Raw genomic sequence first — 27,993 nt, 5'->3', positions numbered from 1 at the left:
ATTTATGTTAGTCACTTAAATAACATACTTTATTTTTTTTTTCTATTAATAAAAGAAAATAAATTATCATGATAATAAATTATAATAAAAAAAACTATATATTTTTATTTTATAATAGTTAAAAAATTTTAAAAATTAAATAATAATTTACTTTAAATTTTATAAACTCCTTTATATAAACCTGAGAGGATAAGGCACATGATGTCCCCGACTTTAAAAAATTTCAGCAATTTTCCTTAATACAATATCTTTAACACGGAAGAAAAATATCTATAGATAAACTTCAATCTAGCAAAATGGTTAGGAAACAAACATATATATGTATTATGAACAAGGATATGCTGATCCTAATTTTCCTTGATATAAACCTGTTAGCTACAATCAGAATTCGCCAAACCTTTGCTTACACAAGGCAACTACTATCTAAAACATGAAATCAATACATTGATTCGGGTAGCCTTAGACGTCCATGTTATGATCATTATCATTGTCCCCATCATAGTATTCATCATCCCGCTGGATCTGCTTGTCCTGGGTGTGCTCTGAAACACATTCCTCATTGCATTCAGGAAAACATAACATACCGAAGATTTGTAACTTATAATATTTATTTTTTTAAAAAAATTTTACTATAACTTCAAACTAAGCGGAGAAATGTAAACATGTTTTGGCGTTGCAGTACTATGAATTGTGAGCTACTGTAAATGCAAATGTCTTTGCATATGCAATGATTTAAGATTGTCTACTTACGATCCATGCGTTCATCGGGGTTCTGCTCATCTTCATCAAAATCTGGGATGTAGAAATCGGGCGGAACCTACAAAGCAAGTTACTGTCATAAGATCACCAATATTTTGATTACATCATATACATTTATTCATTCAATCAGTTGGTTTACTACAAGAGTCCACAAACTTTTCATAATCATCCACTTTAATAAGTATCTTGAGTTTGTGGACATCCACTGGACTATGAGTCAATATGAACATATTTAAAGAACTTAATGCGAAATGAATATTCTACACAATAACAGCAATCTTCACTGCGTTGATGAAACAAAAATTTTCTCACGTGATTAGATCTAATTAACTATTACCAATGCACTTGTCCCAAAAGGAAAAGCTCATCAGTTATCATATCAACTAGGCAGTTATTTCCACATAACTAACCTCTTGCATCTGCACACTAGGAGCATGTTGAATGCAACGAAGATTTTCCAGTACTTGTGCTTTGATTGCACTGAGATATGATTTGCTATTTAAATTCTCCTGGTCAATTAACCAAACAGGAGATTAGATGAATCAGAAGATTGCAATGTTCAATATCCATTTTTATCATAAACACAATGTAGCAAAATACACAATAAAAACGCACCACATTTCATTTATTTATTTCACCCTTATGATTTGACCTCATTCAAATTTAAATTATTAGTTTTCTTTTTCTTTTCTAACAATTTAATATCTGTAGTTGTTATATTAAATTATTAGTAAGACTTTTCACATCTTAAATATTCTTTTGTGCTTTTCCTAATTTTGAATTTTTTTAAAAAAATCTTATGCTTCACTTTCAAAAGTCCAAGCACATGCAAATGTCCTTAAAAAAGTAACAATTTAATATAAAATGATCATAAAAAAAAAATCAAACCATATGCATTGAATTGCTAGATAAAAACTATAGGATTTGAATTTGAATAAAGTCAAACAACAATGGTTAAACTGTAACTTGCCCTTCTTCAATTTTTTGTTATATGTTTTTTCAAGGAATATAACAATTTAGGTAAGCTAGCTCTTTCTCATGTTAGTTCTCATATAAAGAGAATAAACGATCTAAAGCTACCACTTACTATGTGCCCAGCTGGAATCTTCAATGAATAGTCTGGTACAAAATATTTGATATATTCATTTTCGGGAATTTCTGCAGAAAACATCATGATAAAAAAAAATTAATTCTAAAATACCAACAAATCAAAATGATTGAGGTTTGATAAGTACAATCAGCTATACAGCTATACAACTACAACAGAAGGTAGATCCACCAACTACAACATGCAGAAAATAAGATAAGATTATGAATTAAACAATTAGCAGCACGTCTAATGACTAAAGGCTCACAATATAGAAAGCAGCTATAGTTGCTAGGCTAAAAGAGTAGTTTGGGGAGAGAACATCATTAACTTAGAAAATTGATTTTATTAATCAAATTACTGAAAAACTAAATAAATTTGTGATCTCTGAGAAAATATTTTGCTTGAATAGATCTAATTCTCTATATCAAAATCTGACATATGAAAAAATTTTACATGAATATATGTAGACCTATACAAATCTTATTCTTTTTTAGAGTAACAACTAAAGATAGCATAACCTATGACTCAATTTAACGTAAAGAACTTCGAATTATAAGGAAAACTAATTTAAATAGGATATTGAAATAATAACAAAAGAACTCTAACCTATCCAGAAGCTTAACAACAAAATCCTATTCATGTGAGACTCATCCTCTAGGAGTGTCCCTACTTTGCTCCTGCATCATTCTCCTAGGGTTGAAACAAAATGGTAATTGAATTTCACTTTCCTTTGCCACAATCAACTGGATAATAATTCTCTTCATCCTTTTATTATATTAATCACAATATGTGAAGTTGCATGTAAATTACTTTTAAATTTACTATCTAATAGTAAGAAGCTTAAATTTTTGAACATGAACATTCCATAAAACCTCCCCTCCAAAGTAGCAGCAGTGTTATAGTGGCCCTTGCTTTAGACAATAAGAGCCTTGCAGGGATTTTTAGGCATGACCAAGTACTACTATAGAATTCATACAACTATGGGATTGTCGCAGCTCCACCAACTGCCATGTTAAAAAGAAGTAATTTGTGTGGACCAATGTTATTGTAAGAATCCAATTTTTTGTAAAAGTCCGATTCCTATAAAGGTTAGTATCTTCAGGAAAATCTCTCTGTAGAGTATAATCATAATCGATTTTCATAACAAGAATATATAGGATTGATTTGTACTTATTTTCCTATTAAAACTTTTTTAATCTTCTCCCATATATATATATATATATATATATTCAGATTTTGTAAACTAAATATCATGAATAAAAATTTAATAGCAGAAAATTTAATTACACATTTTTACAATATCATAGCAAAATCTTTGAATCCTAAAAAAAAAAATTTTCCCTCTCTTTTGCTAATAACCAAATTAGGAATGGTCACGACAACAACTAATAATCTCTTTGAAATTACATTGCAGTGTGATGGAACTATTTCTATCAAACCACCCGAATCAGAAACCACTCAAATTTCGATCAACAATCACAAGCTAAACGGAAGCAACTATATCCAATAGTCTCTATCGATCAAGATTTTTTATCTGCGAAAGAGAAAGACAAAAACACTTCACCAAAAACAAATTATCCAACCAAGCGTCAAAGACCCAAAACTCTGAACTTGGAAGGTCAAGAACAATCTGATCATATTGTGACTGGTTAAATTAACTCTATGACAAATGATATCAGCGAGAGTTTCTTGTTGTACGGGAGTTCTATTCGAGTAAAGAAAACACATCAGAGATTTTTTCAATTAGATTTAGTCTCAATCTAAGACAATGAGATATATGTAACCCAGTACTACAATATGCTTACTGTCTAGATTATGTAAAACAATATAAAGAAATTTTGGAAAGAAAAAATTTTCAAATTTCTCATGGGATTGAATAAAAATCTAAATGAAGTTCGGAGAAGAATACTCGGAATGAAACTATTACCTAGTGTTCATGAGGTATTTTCCAAAGTAATGAGAGAAGAAAGCAAAAAAAATAAGATAATGTTGGAATATAGATTCACAAGTCTTAATACTGAACAAAACTCTGCCTTGGCTCCTTGGAACCCTCATCCCAACTTAGACAACCAACAAAAAAAGAGGTCTTGGTGTAATTATTGCAAAAAAATAGGTCATACTCGAGACACTTGCTAGAAAATTCATAGAAAACCAACTAATTTGAAGACCACAATATCAACCATAAGAAAATAAAGTTAGAAAAATTATGCCTTTATTGATGAGCGTGTCTCCACTAAGCAAATAGAAGTTTTCTAAAAAATGTTTCTACATCAAAACTCCAATAACAATATAGGATTTGGGTCAACAACTCAAAAAGGTAATGCTCTTAATGTTATTTCAGAAAGTCAAGATACTTGCACATTGACTTAAGGGTATCCAATTACATAACAAGAATGAAACATTATTTCAAGAATATAATGATGCAAAAAGAACCTTACCACAAAAATAGCGAATAAATCTCACTTAAGAACAAAATAGGTGATATCCCTATATAAAACGAATTAACTTTACGGAAAGTATTTCATGTACCTAATTTGGATTGCAATTTGTTATCAGTAAGCAAACTTACTCAAGATCATAACTACATTGCTAAATTTTTCTCAAACTTATGTGAATTTTAAGATTTGAATTCGAGGAGGACAACTGCCAATGCTAAGGTGTACTTCAAGCTCTTTTTCTTCAAAGATAATGGATCTTTTAGGAGACAATTCTATAGTGCAATATGTATTGAGTCTCAATAGTCGAACTTAAACAATTTTAGTACAATTATATTATGTCATTATCAACTGGACACTGAAACTTTATATATCTTCAAAAAGAGTTCTTTACTTTATTCAAAAATAAAAAATTCGAAAAACTTTCATTGTAAAGTATGTCAATTTGTCAAAACATACTCATACTATAGATCCTACATTGCCCTACAAAACCTCTAAACAGTTTGCTATGGCACAGTGATGTTCAAGAGTCATCTACAATCAACAATATTAATGGTACTAGATGGTATGTGTCATTTATAGATGATCATACAAGAATTATATAGTTATTCTTCATTTAAAAAAAAATAAAAAATTGGTAATATATCTAGAAAATTCAACATGGTCCAAACTCAATTCGAGACAAAAATACAAATGTTGAAAACAGACAAAGTAAAAGAATATTTTGAAAAAAAGTTGGGTATGTATCTTCAAAAAGAGAGAATTGTTCATCAAAATTCATGTGTTGATACCCTTCAACAAAATAGGATAGCCGGAAAGAAGAATAGACGTCTCTTGGAAGTTGTTCAGTCCCTCATGTTCACAACTCCAGTTCCAACATTTTTATGGGGAGAACCTGTTCTAACTACAACTTAGCCTATTAATAGGATGTCTTCTCGGATCCTTGAGTTTTAAATAGCCTACCTAGTAATTCTCCAATATTTTCCTATCATTTGGCTTCTATCTACCCTACTTATCAGAGTCTTTGGTTGTTCAGTCTTTATTCACAAACACAATCATCACATAAACAAACTATACCTCAAATCAATAAAATGCATTTTTTTTTTATATTCATCAAACCAAAAGGGATATAAATGTTATTCACCAGCCACCCAGAAGTTCTATAACTCAATGCATGTCATTTTTCATGAAAATCAATCATATAACAAAATTGGTATTCAGGGGAAGAAAAATACACAAGAATCCCAATTTTGGGACTCTATAATTGAATATCTTCATCCTCCTCCAACTAAACTTATTCAGTCTCTAAAACATATAGATTGAGATGAGACACCTAGGCCTAAACCTACTCACCACACTAAAAAACCTAAACTTCAACTTTACACTAGAAGGAACAAGAACTAAAAAGAGAAAGAGCCACCACCACCTAATCAGAGTTATGAATCCAATTTGGATCCAGATCCAGTATCATTGAATATTTCAGATTATCCAAGTTCAAATCTCTCCCTTGATAATCAGTATGATGATAGACTAATTGTTTTAAGAAAACATAATAGAGTATGTACTGATCATCCAATTCACAATCTTATTTCATACAAAAGTCTATCTATGTTAAAGAGAAAGAAAATTATGGTATCAAAGAGCAAATAAATCAAGGTATTAAGAAGAAAAAATTATTATATTAAAAAGAAAGTAAATCAAGGTGCTAAGGATGAAAAAAATTATGATATTAAAAAGATAGAAAATCAAGATGTTAAAAAGAATAAATAAATCATAGTATTAGAAATAAAGCAAATCAAATTAAAGAATAAGATTAATCATTTGTAATTAATTATCTCTTTCTTTTTCCATCCTTAAAATCATGTATATATAGGATTATAATATTCAAAGGAATACTTATCAATCAAAAAATCATTCTTAACAGTATGACATGTATTGAGCCGCTGTCAAATTTTTCTTTGATAAAATGTCCATTAATCTCAATGTGTTTGGTTCGCTTGTATTGCACTGAATTGTGAACGATGCTTATACTCGATTATTCTCACAATATAGATGCATAAAATTTTTCCATTTGATTTTAAAATCTATCAGAATTCTTTTCATACATAGTAGTCACATACCCCTTTTGTTATTGTCTAAAACTTTGATTATGCACTTGATCTCGCAACTACATTTTATTTCAGAATGTTATATTTATATACCATATATATATATATATATATATATATTATATACGATGTAAAAAGTCAAAAGAGAGAGCAGTGGGACGAACTGAGGTTAGAGAACAGCTAGACGAGCGAAGGTGATGTACGGCGAGGGCTGGCGAAATTGTGTGTAAACAAGCAGATGAAGGAAGAAAGGAGAAAGGCAGCAGATGATGTTCTTAACTTGCGGCCGGGAAGGCTGGAGGACGGTTGTTGGAGGCAGCATGAGAGCGAGATGATGCTAGGGCTTAGGTAGAGTGAAAGAAAGGAGAAGGGGGCTGATTTTTTAGGGTTTTATTGTTAAAGGGACAAAGGAGTAATTTTTTAATTAAGAGCAAGATTGGAAAGAAATATTGAAAGTATAAATTGTTTCTTTAAAGTATGTTTTTGCTTTCAGTGCTTAAACTTATCAAAAACATATTTTAACTTTGGCTTTGACCAAAAGAACTTTTAATTTTTTCTGTTCGGCTACAAAATACTTTGGAAATGTAGGCCAAAAGCTACTACCAAACATAGCCTTGGAAGCTTATCTAATAGAGAGATTGATGACGTGCTAACCTTGCTAAATTTATTAGAGCCTTTTCAAGATACACCACAGCCTGATAACAAAAGTTGGACATTGGATCCTTTGGGATTATATACACGCAAGTCGTTTTCAAACACATAACCCACCACTGCAACTGCTATCATTTTCCTTTTGTCAACAAATTTTGGAGAGTTAAAGTTCCTTTAAATGTGAAGGTGTTTTCATGAAATCTTATTCTCAACAGGCTTGGTATTAATGAGTTGTAGGAAACTCATAGGTCTAATCAAACTCTCTCACCAGATATTTGTGTTATGTCTCAACATGTTCAGGAGATAGACAATTATTTGTTTCTTTAATGCACCATGGCTTGAAAATTGCCAACAAAGTTATTTGATATGTTTGGATTGGCTTGGGTGAGCCTCCCTTCAATGGAATGTTTAATGAGTTTCAGTCTTCATGGGGCCAGCATAAGAAAAGTTGCTAAATCTCTCTGGCAAGGGGCTATTTTTGATGGTTCATGGACATTATGGCTAGAACAGAGTCGTGGGATTTTTGACATTGCTCTTCTTCAAGCCAAGATCTGTAGAAGAGGATGACATTTTTGCCACCCTCTGTGAAAAAGCCATAGGAAATTTTCACATATTGGTATTTCGGTGTTACACGAAACCTGGAGAACAATAATTTCTTGATCTTTAATGGTTTGTTTGTCACTAACGTGTGCTTTCAAATTTTCTATTAAAAGACTATAGAGGATATCTTATTCTCCATCTATATAGTTATACTATTCTTATCTTTAATAATTATTATTTTTCTATTAAAAAAACTAATGAATGATTCTTCTTATTCCTTCCATAAGTCAAGTGTTTAAAGCTTCCCTCTAAATGGATCTTATTTTGTTATTCCTTGGTTTATAGCAACATTGCAACATAAAATTTTCTCTTAAATTCCCTTACAGTTAGATTAGGTTTTTATATCTAAATACTATAAATACTTTTATAACCTCTTCTTTGATTAAACCATGAGTTCATAATTGTTTTAACACTTTTCTCAATATATTGGTCATCTGATGAGATCCTGTGTTAAAATGCGATGCTTGAGAAACTATTTCCATGTGTAAACTCTACACTTATCCCAAATTTCTATAGACAAACTAATCTTATTTATCCTATATTATTTGGTCAAATATCAATTAAGTCTGGAGTTCAAGTAGGTAACGCATGATTACCTAAAAAAAGGAAGTAGTAGCTGACTTTTTCACTTCCCATTAGACATGACATTTTTTTTTTTTTGAAATAAAAAATGTGAAAAGTGTATTAAGTAAAGCCACCAACAGGGTGCCACCTATTTATAAAAAATTTGCAAGTTAGTGAATATATGTACAATGACCTCAAAATCCTCAATATTATAAAGGTTATGTCCCAAAATCAATGAACCAAAATAATGTAACCATCTATCTCTAATGTTTACTAGATGTTCTTTCCTCCTTTCAAATACCCTATTGTTTTGTTTATCTCTTTTCAAGTAACCCAAAAGATAGACAAGAGAATGAGACGATGCATGCCCTTCTCGCAAATCCCCTCCCAAGCCAACAACTCGTTTTTCACCAACCCCACCATAACCCAATTAATACCCATAAGGCCATGTTTCATGAATGGAGTAACATAATTGAAACATAAAAGTTAATAAGAAGACAAATGCTACAGCACCTAAATCTAATTTCTTCCAAACAAATTTTTATGAAGAAAATTTCAAAAGAAAAAAATATACCAAAAAACAAAAAGTCGGACGACTAAATAGTAATAGCATGCTAAAGTTTATTAAAAATTATAATCAAATTATTGCATTTTTAACTCACAGTGTTGTTTTCATCCGGAAATCTAACCATGGAATAACACTCAACACCCAGTTACTTATTCTAGATTCCCGCGTAGCTAAGCAACATGCAAGTGTATCTAGAAAAAGCCTATAGATACCAAACCAAGTTGAGAACATTCATCCACTTAACCCCAATCTCTCAAAAGAATCATAATTGAAAAAGGAAACAGCAACAGGCTTATTCTTTTGAGAGATGATGCCCAGTCAAGTATATCTAAAAATAATGAAAGTTGGAGAAACTTTTAGTCTCATCAGATGTTAGGTGAAGATGGGAAATGATATTTCATTATAAGATATAGTAGGAAAGAAGCACCATAGATATCGCCAAATATCTGAAGTACCATTTGGGAGTTCTGTATCTAGAAGAACTCCAGTCTCAACAGTCCAACATCTTGCAACATTCTCTTTTGTGTATCCTCCACCTCCTGTAACCTACAGGACCAAGTTCATCAACACATGTTAGATGTACACCAATTTGTCCTTTGCAGTTCAAACTGTGAACCTAAGAGAATATGTTATGTTCAGACCCATAGGAACTAATAACACTCGGGCAGGTGGCCCCTAAAATCAGATTAGTATTAGAAAAAAATGCCCTAACAAACAATCTTATCAATAAAAAACATACCAACAGGGGTAGACTGAATTTCTTCACAAACCTAACACATTCAGCATGACCTGCAGGACCAAGAAAAATTATTAACAAAGCTGTCCTCATCAACTAGCCTAAGAGCAAGCAAAAGAAACAATATATATATATTTATTTGACGTGTATAAATATATATGTGCATCTCTATACATACATATATATAAGTACATAAACACACCATCAATAGAGAGATTGAAACAGCCTAACCGATCCCCAGCAAGCGAATCTGCCCCGCATTGAAGAACTATTGCTCCTGGTTGATACATTTCAACAACCTTGGAAATAATCTATAAGACAAGTATTTGCACAAGAAAGTTTGTACATTGTCGTCTTAAACAAAGATGAACAACTGAACTTGGATGCTTCAACAATTAACTCACCATCTTGAACAGCCGAGTGAAGCTAGTATCATCAATCCCATCCTTGAGTGGGACATTTATGGCATAGAACTTTCCTTCTCTTTCCCCAATTTCCTTTAATACAAATTACCATATGTATCAAGATAATAACTTGACTTTTATTACATGCAGGTTGGCAATATTCAAATTAAGTAAATGTTTCTTATGAGAAGATTTTGCAGGTAAAATAAATAATTTATTAGGGGAAACAGTTAATACATTTATATAAATTATTAAGTTACAGAAGATATTGTTATATTTACCACTATAGGAAAACTGACAATCAAATGGCAGGAGAACACTCAACCTTAATTAAAATAAAGGATTTTCATTTCCACTTCATCCTCCAACCCCACCTTGCAGGACTCACCAAAACTTTTTCAAACTAATATTTCTAGTAATCAGATGTGCCACCAGATAGAAAAATAATAGCTCCAGTTTTTTTAAGAAAGAGTAGAACTTGGCATACCCCAAATGGAACCTTCTTTCACCAATTAAATGTCAATGCTAAAGTGAATACACATTGCAAGTGAGAAATTGTTTTGGGCAAAAGATTAGTTCCTTTTTACAAAAAGAACTCCCATAGATAGAAAAATAATAGCTCCAGTTTTTTTAAGAAAGAGTAGAACTTGGCATACCCCAAATGGAACCTTCTTTCACCAATTAAATGTCAATGCTAAAGTGAATACACATTGCAAGTGAGAGATTGTTTTGGGCAAAAGATTAGTTCCTTTTTACAAAAAGAACTCCCAAAATGTCCACAAATCTCACTATCTCTTCTTCCAGAAAGATCCCAAAATTCCAAATCTCACACTCTTTTTTCCTCTTAAATCCCAATTCTTCAGCCCCTCCTTTTGAAGGCAATGAAAGACCAACAACAAGAAAGATGAACAAATGTGCCACTAACATTGCCATTTAAGTCCAAGTACGAATGAATATGATAAGGGAAATGTTTGTCTCAGAAGAAGAGAAGTGAACGAGATTAAGATTAGGGATTTTTAGTTCAAAGAGGAAATTTTTGAAATTCGGATTTGAGACTGTTTTTAGCATTAATTATTTATTTATCATTGCTATAGAAGAAAATTAATCTTTTGCCCTTAAAAAAAATATATCAACTAAGATATAAATAAAGCACATGATTGTTTTTTTCTCTCAAAAACCATCTTGCAATTCATGCATCTTCACCCTAATGCTATCAGTTACTTGCTGGCTGAAGGAGAGATGCAAATTGTCAAACACACACCCCCCCAAAAAAAAGACACAGAGGTAATAATAAATATTATAATAAGGCAATCAAGTCTTCTAGAATCACCTTAACATCACCGGTTCCAGGAAAGAACATATCTCCAAACTTATGAAAGCTAATAGTCATCACCCTGCAATTTTGATATTCATTAATTTAGTTTGACTTCAAGAAAAGAAGTAGCAAATTTATTTTCAAAAAGTCTTCCCATTTTCAACAAATCAGCAAACAAATCTACATAAGTTGTTCCCCTTGATCATAATGAATTGTTGAATACATGGGCTCGTCTTCAAGGCCAAAGCTACAAAACACAGACATCCACTACATGAAATTGAAGTAAAAGCTAAAGAGAATCATGAAGAACATAGAAGTACTTTCTTTTATGATAATTCCTCGCATAGGTAACTCCTAATCCCCAGGAACCCACCCATACGATAAAAATATTGTCTTCAAACTCAAGTCATCACCACAAAGAACCACAAATTCAGTACAATTTTAAAAATGATGAAAACTAATACAATCCCAAGTCTGAGATCTGGTCACGGATCTTTCTGCCAACACTGAAATTTTGAATAAGGCTGGATACATGCTTGATAGATTTTCTACCATTATGATCCATGATGAACTATGCTAAGGGTTTGTAGGAGAATACACATTGACCTCTAGAATTAGGTATTCTAATCAGGAAGAAATTGTTCAGATAATTTGTTATATTTTTTAGATGAAAAGGTAATAATATTAGTAGGCACCAAGGGGGTGCCATGCAATTACAAAGATTACAAAAGCAGAATGGTTCCAAACCCTCAGTTTTTTTATTTTGGGTTATTGTGTTTACTGAATAGAAGATTTTAGAAACCTTATTGATATTTTAGTAGACTTGCAAATTATTTGTACATGGATTGGCATCCCCTCAATGCTAGCTTTTAATGATACTTTTATACTCTTATTTCAAAAAGAAATTACAAAACAGAAGACCCAATCTTATCATTAGCAGGCGCCAATGGGGTGCCACGAAAGTACAAAGATTAAAGAAACAGAAGATCTAGTTTATATAAGGGTTACAAAATATCATAAAGTAAAGGTCTACGAGGTTCCCAAAATACTATCATTCAATGATAGAAAGTCCTAATTATTTAAAAAAAAATGATTGAAGGTCCTAAAAACAAAACAATCAAGGAAGGAAATATAGTCTAATTCTATCAAAATGTTCACAAGTGCTCTCAAAAATTTTGATGAAAACACTGTTATTAATGGAATATTTATGGTTTATAATGCATAGAAAAACTTGCAAGTAAAAGCATCGAAAGAGTGCAAAGACCAGACTCTATGATTAAGTCTTCAAGAAAACAACAAAAGACTCAAGGAGCTGAATCAATGAAAACATCATCATCTTCTCGATCATTAAGATTTCTAAACGAATAAAATTTTCAATGAGTGCTGATCAGCAGAGGAATCCAAAACAGACGAACTTAAGAGTATTTTGGTTCTATGACAGGTTATACAGGGAAAGACTGTCAATAGAAGGGTCTTCCCAGCAGAGAAATTGAGATTCATCACCCACTCTTGAAATGAGTAGAGGAAGGAAGGGTTAAAATCGCTTTCCAACAGCTCCTATAAGGAGACGTACTAATTTTTGAGCAAGAAGCATTTCGATGCAGACCAAACTTGCTCGTAATCACCTCCATAAGATTTAGCAACAGGGACAAGTTACATGTAAGGTTCCAAATGCTCAGACCTCCAGTACTCTTAACTAAACAATGCAACTCCCAATTAAATAGACCACATGGAATCCTCATGATCCCCTTAATACTCTCTGTTTTTTTTTTTTAAATACAAATGTAGTATATATTATAAACATTAGTACCAAGAGGGTACCACCCATGTAAAATGCATTTACATTTCAATCAAGTGGTCAATAACATTTCTAAACCATTGATGTCGTGACCAAAAAATATAAAATTAAAAGTATGAGACCATCTATCCTTAATGTTAGCAAAATCATTATCAACCCCTTCAACAGCTCTAGCATTTCTCTCCTTCCACATCACCCAAAAGATAGATATAGGAATAAAAAGTAGGTAAGTTTTCTTTTTGCACAACCCCGCCAATACCCATAATTCGTCTCTCATAGAGCCCACCATAACACATTTTACCCCCAAGAGTGTAAGTTTTCTTTTTGCACAGCCCCGCCAATGCCCACAATTCGTCTCTCATAGAGCCCGCCATAATACTTTTTACCCCCAAGAGTCCATATAGATCATGGTCCATAAACTATACACTATTGGGCATCAAACAATAAATGATTACACGTTTCTGCATTCAATTTACACATGAAACAACGATTAACCATGTATCTGCCCCTTCTCATCAACATGTCAGCCGTCAAAATACTGCCCTTGCATGCTTCCCATGTAAAAAAGGCCATTCTTGGATGAGCTTTTATCTTCCAAATATGTTTGAATGGAAAAACAGGAAGAGTTCTTTCCTCTCCATTACTCAGTTGCCGGTAGTAGGATTTAACAGAAAACATACCATTTCTTTCAGAAATCCATGACCTTAGGTTCGGCTGGTTGCCCAGAAAAACTTGGGACACAATAAGCATTAATTGTTGGTAGTTATCCACTTCCCAATCATTCAAATTTCTGGTAACCTGCACATTCCACACACTGTCCTCCCCACTAACCAAATAAGTCTCCTCCACAAACATGTCTTTATTCTGTGCAATGGTGAAAATTCTCCGAAATCTGTCCTTTAGTTTGAAGTCAATCCATTCATCATCCCAAAACCGTATCTTATCACCTTTACCAACACACCAACTTATACAATTCATAAAACACTGCCTACCCATCAAAATCTTCTTCCATAGACTCCTTCCATGAGGTCTAACAGCACCTCTATTGTCTTCCCCCACAATTCCCACACCCACCTGGCCTCCACCGTCCTCTTCCACAAACTGTCAACCTCTCTATTTTACCTCCATAGCCATTTACCATGTAGTGCGTTGTTCATTTGCACCACGGATCTCAAGCCAAGGTCCCCAACAGCAATAGGTTTTTTTACATCCTCCCATTTCACCAAGTGATACCTTAGATTATCCTCCTCATCACCCCATAGGAAACAACATTGGATCATTTCAAGTTTCTTGTCAATCTTGACTCGAATAGTCAGTGCTGAAAGGAAACAAATGGGTAAGTTGGCCAACATGTTTTTGATCAATGTGAGTCTACCCCCTTTTGACGAAAAATGTCTCTTCCAATCCGCAAGTCTCCTCTCGGATAGCTCAATTACTGGATCTTAAGTTCTTGTCTTTTTAAATTTGGCTCCCAATGGAAGTCCAAGATATTTAATAGGCAAGTCAACAACTTTGCATCCCAAGACATCGACCAGACGCCTTTCATCCCTCTTGTCACTAATTCTAACCAATTCGGATTTTTTCATGTTAATTTTCAAACCCAATACCACCTGGAAATATAGTAGAATTCAGGGAGGTGAAGCATTATTGACTCCCCCGGTTGGCAAAAAATGAGAGCACCATCGGCAAAAAAGAGATGGGAGACCTCTACCCTAAATTTACCCTACCAACTATGACCCCCTTAAACATATTTACGTCTCTCGCCCTCTCCAAAAGTCCAATGAGGGCTTCCATAACAATTATAAATAATAAAGGTGAGAGAGGGTCACCCAGTTTGAGTCCGCAGGAGGCCTTGAAAAACGAGGATGAATCACCATTTACCATCACAGCAAAAGAGGCAATAAAGATGCAATGATTCATCTATTTCCTCCATCTATCACCAAATCTCATTCTACCAAGCATATAATCTACGAAATCCCAATTAACATGATGGTAAGCATTTTTTTTATCTAATTTACACAAAATATCCTCCCTCATACTGCTCACTAAATCATCCACCACTTCATCAACCATCATCATCGCATTAACGATCTGTCTACCTTCAGCAAAAGCATTCTGACTTTCCCCAATCACCTGCCCCAAAACCTTTGTCAATCGCCTAGCCAACACCTTAGATATCAATTTATAAATGTACCCCACAAGGCTTATAGAACGAAAATCTTTTATATTCTTTTCACCATCCTCTTTAGCAATTAGAACAAAAAAAGTGAAATTAATTGATTTGGCAAAGGACCCTGAGTCCTGTAGATCACTAAAGACAGCAAGAACATCAGATTTTATCACCTCCCAAAACTCCCGGAGGAATCTCCTTTTTTTTTTAAATAAAAAGTAGAAAAGTAGTATTAGGATGAGCACTAGGGGTGCAAAAGAGCATGTACAATTATTTACAGTTTAGTCCTTCATTCTAGTAATCTTTCTATAAGACTCAAAATAAACCGGAGGATGACCTGTAAACAAAACATTTAGGGTACTAAGTCATCTATTCTTCAGTACATCAAAATCATTGGTGTCATCAAGACCCTCATATTAAACCCATCCGGTCCCTAGGCCTTATCACCATTACATGACATTAGGGCAACATGAATTTCTTCTTCCGTGAACACCTTCTCTAGGTTCTCTCTACTTGCCTCACCCAAAATCTTGAATTGCACATTATCTAACCTTGTCTCCAGCTCACATCCTCTTCATACAGCTTCTGGAAGTGATCTTTGGTGTGGTCTCTCATCTCCAAGTTCCCTTTGATGGATTGGTTATTAATGATGAACTCATCAATATAATTTCTCTTTCTTCTAAAATTTTCTAAATAATAAAAATATCTTGTATCCCGGTCACCTTCCTTCAACCATTTCTCTCTTGCCTTTTGTCTCCAAGAAATGGCCTCCAAATTCAACTTAAAGGCCACCAATCTTTCTCTGTCCCGCTCCACAAGGTTTCCTTCCCCATCAAGCCTATCAATATCATCAATATCCTTCATACATTTAGTGAGATCCTCCTCCGACCTGCCTTCCTCATCCCTCGCCCGCTTTTTACTTGCAATTTTAACAGCCCTCAATTTTGAAGCAAATCTGAAGCTAGTAGTCCCTTCCACCCCAACCTCATGCCAAATATCCTCCACCAATCTTCTAAAACCTTCAAACTTGATCCGTTTGTTACCAAGCCTAAAAGGTACAGGGCCCTATTTGATGCCATCATGGGATAAACAGATGGGAAAATGGTATGAAATGGGTCTCTTCGAGACCCTTTGATTCACACCTGCAAGTTTTAAAAATAAATCATGTGAGATTAAGAATCAGTCAATCCTTGAGCAAGAAGGACAACTCCTCAAGTTTGTCCAAATCCACCTTCCACCCGCTAGGGGTAAATCCATCAAGTTTAACCTATCCACAACTTGTTTGAACTCCTCAATTTCAACATTAGTATTGCCCCCACCGGATCTCTCCCATCTCCTAAGGATCATATTAAAATCCGCCCCAACCACCCATCTTTCCCCCCATCTACCACAGCATACCTCTAACTCAGCCTATAACATTTTTTTCTCCTTATTGATGGCCCTACAATACACCCCAGTAAACGCCCACCACTCCCCACTTTCCTCACAATTCTCAAATAAGCATGTCAATGAAGTCTGCCCAACAATCAGCTCTTTAACATCTAACATTCTCCTTTCTCCACATAATAAGGATACCGGCCCCCCCGCGCCCCCCTCCCCCGCCCCCACCCCCACCCCCATAGCAGGAAGGAATTTCCAGCAGATGTTAAGATCCCCTCACAAACTCCTTACATCCTTCTCCCCTATCACCTCCATTTTGGTTTCTTGAATACAGATCACATCAGGTCTCCATCTTTTGATACATCCTCTTGTGACACTTTTTTTATTTTATCATTCATCCCCCTCACATTCCAAGATATAATTTTTCCTGTCATTACTGATTTTTGGCACCCTTACCCTCCTCCATCTTTGACACTTTCTTCCTACAATCATAGTTAACTGAAGATTGTAACCTTTTGAGTTCTCTGCAACAACTACTCCCTTGTTTTCTCTTCCCCTTCGTTCCTGACATCCCCCCTGATCCACTAACCCTAGTTCTCATCTCAATTTCCTTAATCAGATTCATCACCCTATCTTCAAAACCTGCAAACGACAATCCAAGAAGTCTGTTGATTTTCTGGAAGTTGTCCATGACCCACGCAGAATGGAGATTCGCTTCCTCCACCCCAGAGGTCCCTGTATCAGCCAAAACCAACAAATCCACACCCGCTTGAACCTCAACCAACGCCATTTCATTCTTCAAGGTCTCCCCTGCCATTTCCGCATTGTAAATTACAAGTTCCATCCTAGAGAGAGAAGGATCGAAACTCGTTTCGCCATTTTTCCTACTTCCCTCCCCATCCCCTCCCATCTCCTTCCCTTTGCTCCATTCCTGGTGGCAGTTACCTCCATCAGAAACAATTAGAGAAACCTCGGAGCTCACTTCCACGACATTCTCCACCCCGCCTTCACCTATCATCTCCGTCATTTCCCCATTATTCGTCTCTACATTCCCCCTACCATCTTCCTTTGTGGGTGATATTATAACTCCGACTCGCTCCGCTCTTTTCTCCCTGGGTGACACCAATCGAAATTGGCACTGCTTTTTGGGTCTCCGACCCAATTGGGTCGTTTTTGGTCCACATCTTTGCTTGGTCCAGGAATGTCCACCCATTTACCTTTTTTGACCTAAGAATACTTTCTACTAGTGCTGTGGTCAATATTCCTGCCCTTCTTCGACCCACAACTTGTCAGGCCATCCTTAGCTTCCTTCGCTTCTTCCACCACGTGACTTCCACTGGTTCTTTTTGAATTTTGATATCTGCCCAATCCGGCTTCTTCTCAGATCTATCTTCCCTACTTGACTCCCATCAAACTTTCTCCCTCCAACCGCATCTGCGAAGGATTGTTTGCACTCCACTTCCATAGAAATTTTTTGGTGGCGCCATAATGAGGGCAAGGAAACCGTGCGCTCGACTGCTTAACCATTTCTATCTCAACTTCCACCTTGTTACCACCTTCTAACTCAGTAGCCTTCTTTTTATCTGGGTTCGTTAGTGGCTGTCCTATCAACTCTATACAGCTTTCATTATTTTCCACCATCCCCCAGCCTCAATGCCCTCAGGGATAAAAATTCATTTTGTCTTTTCCTCTCATATCAGTCAGGACAAGGTACCTTCCAAATCTGTTCCTTCTCAATTGGATAAAGAGGTTGTGATCTTCCCCGACGAATTGTTTACCCCAAGTTCTCCCACGCCCCTTTCTCCAGTAAAAATATGCAAAGGCATCAATGAGCCACCTCACATCCTTGTCAACTAGGGTAATCGATACTCTAAATGCCCTCCCACTCTCACATATACAGATTACCTCTTTCTCCCTTCCTTCACTAATGACATCAAAGGATTTATGATCTATCAGGAAGAACTGTTTCCACATTGACATCATTCCCCTTCTAGTCGGCCAGGGTTGGCCCCCGCCCTACCCTAGTTGACCTACCCTAACCCCCTCCCCTTTTATCTTTCGACCTACTTACATAACAACCTCTCGAGGAGAACGAACGGCACTATGACCTAGGTTAAAGTTCTCTTCTATATAAGTATGAAGGGAAGCAAGAGAGAGAGAATTTAGGAGTCCCTTAATACTCTTCATGGCAGTCCTGGGGGCTTGGAACAAAGAGAGATTTTTTAAAAATAAAAAAGTATAAAGAGTATCATTAATTAGAGGCACCAAAGGCATGCAACTCATAAAAAAAATTTATATATCAGTTAGCTATCAATTAGTTCCCCTATATTTTCTATAGAATACAACGGTTGGTTCATAATCAAAACAACAAAAGTTTGGAACCATCTCTCTCTAATTTTATCAAACCCCTCCTCATTTCAAAAAAAAATTATCAAAACCCTCCTCTAACTCCTCAAAGACTCTCTTATTCTTTTCCTTCCACACGACCCAAAATATCGTTAATGAAATAAGCCACAACTGTTTTTTCCTATTTGGAATATCCTTCCAAGCTTACACATCTTTCTTAACAGAGCTAGCCATAACCCAATTATACCCCAGGATCTAAAAAGTCATAGGCCATAAGTTGTATGCGATTGGGCATCGAAGTAGAATAGGATCGCAAGTCTCTTATACTCTCTTGAATAGACAGTAGCAGTTAACTAGGTCTTCTCTCTTTTCATTAGCTTATCAAAAGTCAAAATGTACATGTGAACAGCTACCCAAGCAAACAAAACTGTCCTTGGGGAAGCGTTCACCTTCCAGATTTACCTGTATGGGAACTTGCCCTCAACAGGCTCTCTCTTGGTCAGTTACTTGCAAAAAGTCCTCACAGTGAATTTTCCAGTTGCACTAAGAGTCCATACTAGTTGGTCATCATCCTCTGTGTGTGAAACCAAAGCCAACAAACTCAAAAATGATTCATATTCATTTACTTCCTAATCATTAAGATTCTCATGACCTCCACATGGAAAGCCTTTTCAACATAAATGTTCCTATAATGCACAATAGGAAAAATCCATGGAAAGCTAAGCCTCAAAGCCCCTCCATCAATCCAACTGCCTAACTAGAAATTAATTCTCTCTACATTTCCATTTCTCCACTTGCTACCTCCTAGAACTTTTCTCTTTTTGTGCAACTCCTCTTCCACAACCCTATCCCATGAGGTCTAAACCAACATTTGGAGTACCACCCTTTATCCACCATACCAAACTTCGCTTCAACAATTCTCCTCCATAACTTGCCTCTTTCTTCCATAAAGCGTTGCACTCACTTCTCCTATACACCTGATTCATCTCAACAACAGATTTCAAACCTAGCCTACCTTGATTCCATAGTCTTTTAATTTTGTAACAAGCCATCAAATAGTATTTCCTACTTCTTGTCAAATCATCACACAAAAATCTACACTAGATTGATTCCAATTTCATGGAAACGCTCACTACAATTGATAATAGAGATATATAATAAGTGGGAAGATTGGATAGTGTGCTTCTAATGAGAGTTAGTCGATCATATTTGGCCAGAAAGTTTTTCTTCCACCCTGCAATCCTCTCAAATCGAGCAACAATAAAATTCCAAGTCCTTACATCTTTGTAATTAGCACCCAATGGCATGCACAACTATTTGATCAATAGATCCACGACTTTGCACCCTAAGGTCTTTGCTAGCCATTTAGTATTTACTCGCATTCTCCAATCTTACCATCTCAGATTTATCAAGATTTATGCTGAGCCTAAATACAGCTTGAAAACAGAGCAAGACACATCTAAGGTTTAGTAGAGTTATCTCTTTTGGTTGACAAAATCATCGGCAAAATAACTGTGTTATTTCCTCCACCGTCTCTCCTTCACCCATCTTGATCCCACTAAAATAAACCTTGCTCCCTTTCTCTTGCTAGCAACTTGTTGAGTGCTTCCATTACAATAATAAACAATAAGGGGGTAATGGATCTCTTTGTCTTATGTCTCTTGAGGCTTCGGAAAAAGTCGATGGACCACCATTCACCATAACTAAAAAAGAAGTTATGGTAATGTAAGCATTAATCAACTTCCTCCACTTTTTTCCAAATCCTATTCTTCAAATCTATCTTGAAAAAGTATGTAGAGTCTTACTATAAGATCAAGCATTAGTTAAGAGGAAGTATGGGAAACTTGTATGATTACCATCAAGTACAAGTTTCCAATACTTGGTGAGTACGCAACTATCAACACACATCCTCAAGGTCTAGTTTTTCTTGGATGTAAGTAATGCATGGATAGACATATAGACTTAAACTAACTTCCTTGGACAAAAACTCATCAACCTGTAAGCTCAGTGTGATTAGTACAGTAGGATGGTAGGTTTAGCAATTACGATTAAGGAACTAGGTCGATCGAAAGTTGAATGCTATGCAATAGATGGTGTTCATTTGACAAATCTATGGGACCAATATCAAAAAGAGAGTAGCCTAGCCACTTTGCAATAGGGCTTTTTAGGATTGCTAAATGAGGTCCTTTGAGGTTGGTGATAGGAACGATATCACTCACTGCCCAATGATGGCTAGTAACAGACGAACAATTGTTTAGAGTGTTTACGGTTTCAAGATTTTTTTGGTTCATACGAGTTTGGGGCTGCTTGGATGTAGTATTGTGGGTATTTGGTACATGATTTTTAGCTTTAATACTAACTGATGTTAGACAAATCAGAGTTAATTTGCCGACTTAGAAATTTGAGAAGCCCTAGATATTGCACTTGAGGTTCTTAGATAACATTCCTAAGATTTTGATTGAATTACACAATCAAGTATTAAGAAGTCCTCTAAGTATATTATTCTATAACTAGATGATGATCTAAAAGAGATCATAAATCTATTTTTAAAGTGGCAAATAATTTTTTCCTGAATAGAATTAAACTAAGAAGTACTAAAATTAATAAGATAACAAATATTACTCCCAGTAAAGATAAGAAATACTAATATTAACAATATTAGAAATAGTAATTCTAAATTAGATAGGAAAACAAACTATAACCTGGAAAATATAAAAATAACCTAAATAGTATAAAGTTTAATATATTAAAGTATTATCATGCCTAAGCACACTCAGATGCTATTTCTAAACTAGCTAGTTGACTGGGTGCAGTGTCTTATATTGGTCTATCACTTATATTCACCAATTCTTTTAGGGGGAACCTCTAAGTGGAGTTTTTTAGGCTGTGTAGTTAGTAGGATTTCTAAGAAGCTTAGTTGTTGGAAGGGCAAATTATTCCCTTCAGATGGTAGAGTTAACCTTATCCAAGCTTGTTTTCTAACATTCCATTGTATTCTCTCTCTTTGTGGTGATCTTTCTCTAGCTAGTTTTTCCCTCATCACTGCAACCTTTCACTGCATCATAATGCTCCTATCATTTAGTAGCCATTTCAACAGCCACAACATCATGAAATTTCTTTCTCTTCAAAAATCTCAATGACCATGAATCCCATGATATGATCTTTTTGCTTAATATCCTTAAGCCTTTTTATTCTTTCTCCTAGTCCTGATCACAAAATTTGGAGATTTGATGCTTTTAGTATGTACATTTTCGAGTCTCTTTTTGCAACTATCACCCATAAATCTAATTGTATAATGAGACTTTTACTAGGGATTTTGGGAAGTTAAAGTTCCCACAAAAGTTAGGAATTTGCCTGGACTACTGTTTTAACTAAGCTCAAATTAGTAATTTTTTACGAGATTGTAGACCTAACAGTGTCATGCTCTTTTTCCATATGTGTTTGTCATGTGCTTTAGGGAGGCTGAATCCCACGCCATCTTTTTTCTCATTTTGATGTAGCTTGGAGGCTATGGTTTAGAATTTTTGATATTTTAATGTTTTATGGGTCGTTCCCCCTCACCTTGAATATTTATCCTATGTTCCTTAAGGGAGCTAGCCTAAGAAGGAAGGTTGGGTGCTTCAAAGAGGAGATCTGTTTGATTTGGTGGTGATTGTTGTTAGATATAATGCTAACTCTTTGAGGATCGTGATTATCTTCTATCTGTTTTTTTTGGGGACACATGTTATATTTGCTTCATTATGGGCAAAGGATCACAAGTTCTTTGGAGATATTTATTTGAATATTCGGCAAAGGATTAAAAGACAGTGTTACTTTGATTTCATCTACTTTTATTGTTGTTTTAAGAGGATTATTTGTTCCCTATTGCAGTAACTTTTTCTCCTCTCTTAATAATACTTCTTTTATATCAATTACATAGGAGATCTAAATATGCAGAGGTGATGGAGATTGATGATAGATTAGTTAAAGACAAGGGAACAAGAATTTCTTTTGCAAATTGCATTGCGAGGTTTTTGACTGGAGGCCTAAACATGATGGTCTCAATTTCAACTCTTTGGACGAGATAAGCTAAATCTCTTTGAAAAGAGAATTCACTAAAGAGAAAATTTATGGACTAATACAATGCACGAAGGCTAAAGCTCCTGGCCTCAACAATGTTAACATGGGCTTTGTGTAGAAATTCTGGTATTTAATGAACAATGATATAGTAGAACTTTTTGAAGAACTCCATGAGGTGAGCTCATATTTGAAATCTAAACTCCACATTTTTTCTTTTAATTGCTAAGGTAGAAGGAACAATGAATATTAAAGAATTTCAACCAATAAGTCTAGTGGATGTATTTACAAATTGACCATGAAGACATTAGCCAGAAAAATGAGAGAAGTGTTGGGTCAAGTGAGAGGGGAGTGGATCTTGGAGAACTAATTGATATACTAACTGATATATAAATTCTTTTGTACATGGGTTTGCACTCCTTTGATGACTATAATTAATTATACATATTATAGTTTTTATTTCAAAAAATAATAATAATAGGCTTCGACGATAAATGACGTAGGTGGATCAATTCTTGCATTACCACCACTTCTTTCATGCTGATGGTAAATGAGGGTTCATCCACTTTTTTCAAGCCTTTAAGAGTACTCAGATAAGATGACCTGTTATTTTCGTTATTGTTCAGCATGATCATTGAAGCTTTAAACTGAGAGCCAAGCAAGTTGGTTTGTTCAGTGGTCTTAAGGTGGGAGTAGGGGAGTCATCCACGGAAGTTACACATTTACAGATGATAGCTTGATATTTTGCAAGCAAGACTACTCAACCTCATATGCATTCTACAATGTTTCCAAGCAATGTCTAGCCTTAGCATTAATCTTTCCAAGTTTGAGCTGGTGAGATTGGGGAATAAGAACAATACTTCTAGATTGGCAAAGGTCTTAGGGTGTAAGATCGTAGAATTACCAATTAAATATCTAGGAATGTCATCAGGAGCTAATTACAAAGATGTGAGAGCATAAGACAAAGATGTGAGAGCATAAGACCCGATAATGGCAAAATTTGAGTAGAGACTTGCAAGATGGAAAAGGATCTTACTATCTAAAGGCGAATGTCTAACACTTATCAAGAGCACGTTATCCAATATATCAGTCTACTACATGTCCCTTTTAATAATTTTCGCAAGTTGCTAAGAAGATGGAAGCAATTCAATGTAGATTTCTATGGGATGACTCAGATGAGAGAAGGAAATACCACTTGGTGACATGGGAGGCGATTAGAAGACTATTAAAACACGAGAGACTAGGTCTGATATCTCCAACGGAAATGAATCAAGTAGTTCAAGGGAAGTCAATATAGAGATTTATGAAAGAAATGAGCATTTTATAGAGGAGAGTTATTGAGGCAAAATCTGGTATTATCAATAGAGGGAGGTACTCTAGTGATTTAACCAAGCCACATGGAAAGGGACTGTAAAAAAAGATATACATGGGTAAAGATAAACTTTGGGAATGTATCAAATAGAGAATCATGAATGCGGAGAGAATTGGTTTTTGGAAGGATATTTAGATGGAAAGGGGAACATTGAAAGATAAGTTCCCTTATATCTTTACTATTGCAAGATTCAAGCATATATCGGCTAAAGAAGCTTATAGAGATAGTAAAGGAGGGAGGGATTGGCATGTGGAGGTCTTGAGGAACCTCAATGACTGGGAAACTAACAAATACGAATCACTCTTGAATTCTCTGTGCTTTGTATCTCTTGATGAGAATTGTTATCAACCGGTTTGGTCCCTTAGCTCAACAGGGAAATTCACAGTTGACTCTTTTTATAGATATTCGGCCAAGGACAAGTCCGCTAAGAACAATTTCATGTTCAAGCAAATTCGGAAGGTGAATGCACCTCCTAGTGTTGCTTTCTTCGCTTAGGAAGTAGGTCGTGGACATATTCTGATCATTAAATAAGTTGATGAAAAGGAGAATGATCATGGTAAATTGACGTTGTTCATGTAAGAAAGTGGAGGAGTCATATGATCATGTTCTACTAAGGTGTCCCATAGCGTAGAATCTATGGGCAATGACTTGTGGAATCTTGGGGTATAGTTGGGTTATGACTGGTAGTGTAAAGGATGAAATATGGGCATGAAAGGGCATCACTAGTCTGAGAAAACAATTAGGGTCATTCCTTTGGCAATCTTTTAGGTTTTATGGAAAGACTAATATAGGAGAACTTTTGATAGGGTGGAAGAAGATATTGATGAGATTAGAGTGAGACCGTTTCAAACTCTAGAACTTTTTGTTATGGTAAGGAGGATTTTGGTGATTTGATAGATATCATGATTGATTTGTAAATATTTTTGTATATGAGTTTGCACCCCTTTGGTGCTTATAGTCAATGATACTTCATATTTTTTTAATTAAAAATAATAATATTTCTTTTATATCATAATCTTATTTAGATCATTTTGAATTCGGTCTCCTACTTAGATAAAAAGAAAAAATGATACAAATAAGAAACTAATGGACATCTTAAAGTAAAGGTAAAATATTTTATGGCGTTTGGTAATTATATTCTTTTATGGGTGTCCATCTGTTTAGAGATCATGGAGTTTGGCTTATGGTCTTCTGGGATTGGATTGGGTCATTGTTGGATCTATGAATGAGGAGTTATGTTCTTGGAGTGGAATTCATGAGGATAAGAGACTTAGACTCACTCTGCTAGCTACTTTTTGGGTGATTTTGAAATAGAAGAATAGAAGGGCTTTCGGGGATATTGAATCTAACTTTGAAAAATTTAAGGATACTTGGTTCCATACTCTTGAGTTTTTTGTTAAGTGATCTTCTGTTGCATTCTAGCAAGGATTTTAGAAATTTTAATATTTTGATTGACTTGTAAATACTAGATACAGGTTGCACTCCTTGGTGCTAGTGACTATATGTACTTTTTTTCTCAAAAAAATAAATAGAAGTAAAATCTAAAAGTCAATCAAACAAAGCTATGTTTCCTTGGCCCCTGTGTACCTTGTCTGTACACATAGCTAGCAAAAAGATCTTTTCCATTCCCAAAATGGTCATAATACCAACAAAACTAAAGACTCATTGGAGACACATTTGAAAGCTTCAGACAGAGCTCAAGAAAGCCCATCCATTTTATTCAATGCCGGTCAACCAGAAACAATAGTTATAACCTAAGAGTGTTCCCAGTTAAGTCCTTAATATTATGAGAAGGTTGCACTACCTGTCAGTGAAATAAAAAGCCTCTTCAACCCCATCACCATGATGTACATCTATATCGATGTACAAAACTCGGGTGTGATACTTCAAGAGCTCCAAAATCCCCAAGACCAAGTCATTAATATAACAAAATCCAGATGCCTCACACTTCTTGGCATGATGTAATCCACCAGCCCAGTTTATAGCAATGTCACATAGTTGGTTGTTTAATCTGCAGGCAGCATCTACCAGCAAATGTCAGTCAGTGATAAAGGCTAAACAAACACTAGCAAAGTTTAACAGAATATTATTGTGACAATTAAAGTTACCTATTGTTCCACCAGCATAAATTTGACAAAATTCAAATAAATTTTCAAAAACAGGGCAATCTTCTCCAAGGTTATCTGGGAAAGGAAACAAAAAAGGGAATCAGAAAACCTTATAATGATAAAATATAAAGTTTAAAAAACATTCTGACTAAACAGTATCATTTACTTTGACAGAAGCCTAACACCCAGAGAAACGTGGGTAAGAAATAGGAGCTTTTAGACCTCAAGATCTTTTTGCCCAAAGTATTAGTGAATATACATGCTATGCAACCAAGTCAAATGAGCATGAAAAACATTAGCACAATACTTTAAGCACAAAATAATTAGAGTAAAATAGCCTCTTATTACCAAATTAAGAATAGAAAAGTTTGAAATATCATCACAGAATAATAATATAGTAAACTATCAGTTGGACAAAATGTATTCTCTTAAAACTTCATGTTCCAGTAAAAAGACTAAGTTTAGAAGAGTGTAAAACCTGGACGATAATTGAGCAAGAACATTCATAACGAAATCATGATAAAATTTCAGCAAGTGGACCTACATCTAGCCAATTCATTTGAGAACAAGTGCTGAGTATCTGGGGTAATGCGATGTAAGAATTCAACATATTCAGCTGAATGGAACTGAGCCAACTCAACAGGATAAGCCTTGTGGGGCCGCTGGATTAATGAGAAAAAAAAAACAAAATTTGTATTTTGTATAAGATTTGACATACAATAAAACAATAACAATAACAATAATAAGGAAACAAGTGATGAGAAATGCAAAGCATTCTATATTAAACGCTGCAGTTACAATAGGACTTACATAAATTTCCATCTTCTTATGAAGCTCATAGGAGAGAACAAGATGATGGGTCATACAAAGTCGATGAGGTTTCATTGGATGATTAGGCCCAAAGTAAACGCTTCCCACATCCCCTGCAATATTAATCTAAGAGTAAGCACCATTTTCCAAGTCCAGTGGCACAGTAGTATAGCAAGAAGACCATATCCTCGAGTGCTCAAGACTTAAGCTCTCTGTTACTTTGCCAGGAAGAAGTTCACAAAAGAAATGAGACATCTCGGATAAAAATTTGACATCGAAAACTCAAAACTAGGGACAAAGAAAAAAGACACTCGGCCCCCGAAGTTCGGGTGAGTAGGGTTCCTTTCTCTGTCCCTAAGGGATTCCAATTGATTGTACTCCAACATAACCATCTTCTTTAAAAGCAAATACAGAATGAGATAATACAATTACATGTTATACGGCTTCGGTTTTCTTGCATTAGCTGAATCTTATTCTACGGAGCAGGAAAATCTAACACAAAGCTAAGCAAGTAAATTAAATATAGTATTGGTAAATAAAACAACGACATGAGAGAAAGCAAACCATCATAAAAGTACGAAATTCTGTCCTTTGAGCGCATTCCTTGCGAGGAGTCGATTCGGAGATAAAGAAACAGAGAGGATGGCAGAAATTGACGCCGCGTCCGGTTTATGGTTTACCTCTCTTCTTAGTTTTCTTGTGCGTTGTATGACAAATTATAAA

General features: G+C 35.0%; 1 protein-coding gene across 1 annotated transcript; it reads right to left on the bottom strand.

The window, feature by feature from the left end:
* Window positions 1–212: 212 nt before the first annotated feature.
* Window positions 213–27,993, bottom strand: HDA9 (histone deacetylase 9). Its single transcript, XM_088213377.1, has 14 exons — window positions 27,835–27,993; window positions 27,271–27,383; window positions 27,005–27,122; window positions 26,461–26,535; window positions 26,157–26,376; window positions 11,246–11,309; window positions 9,916–10,008; window positions 9,714–9,822; window positions 9,515–9,564; window positions 9,231–9,321; window positions 1,847–1,917; window positions 1,170–1,268; window positions 751–817; window positions 213–542 (listed from the first exon to the last, which is right to left on the bottom strand). Exons 1-14 carry the CDS (start codon window positions 27,869–27,871, stop codon window positions 460–462), a joined length of 1,290 nt encoding a protein of 429 aa, XP_088069503.1. The 5' UTR covers window positions 27,872–27,993; the 3' UTR covers window positions 213–459.

This window comes from Carica papaya, chromosome 2, assembly GCF_054855325.1.
Source record: "Carica papaya isolate Zhongbai chromosome 2, ASM5485532v1, whole genome shotgun sequence".
NCBI lineage: Eukaryota > Viridiplantae > Streptophyta > Magnoliopsida > Brassicales > Caricaceae > Carica > Carica papaya.
This window is presented reverse-complemented; position numbering and strand designations above follow the sequence as displayed.

Excerpts from the sequence above, each read along its gene's own strand:
- HDA9 (XM_088213377.1), bottom strand. The coding sequence starts at position 27,871 with ATGCGCTCAAAGGACAGAATTTCGTACTTTTATGATG. Across the intron at positions 26,377-26,460 it reads TTATGCTGGTGGAACAATAG|ATGCTGCCTGCAGATTAAAC; the intron begins GTAACTTTAATT and ends ATTTGCTGGTAG. Across the intron at positions 1,269-1,846 it reads AGATTCCAGCTGGGCACATA|GAGAATTTAAATAGCAAATC; the intron begins GTAAGTGGTAGC and ends TTAATTGACCAG.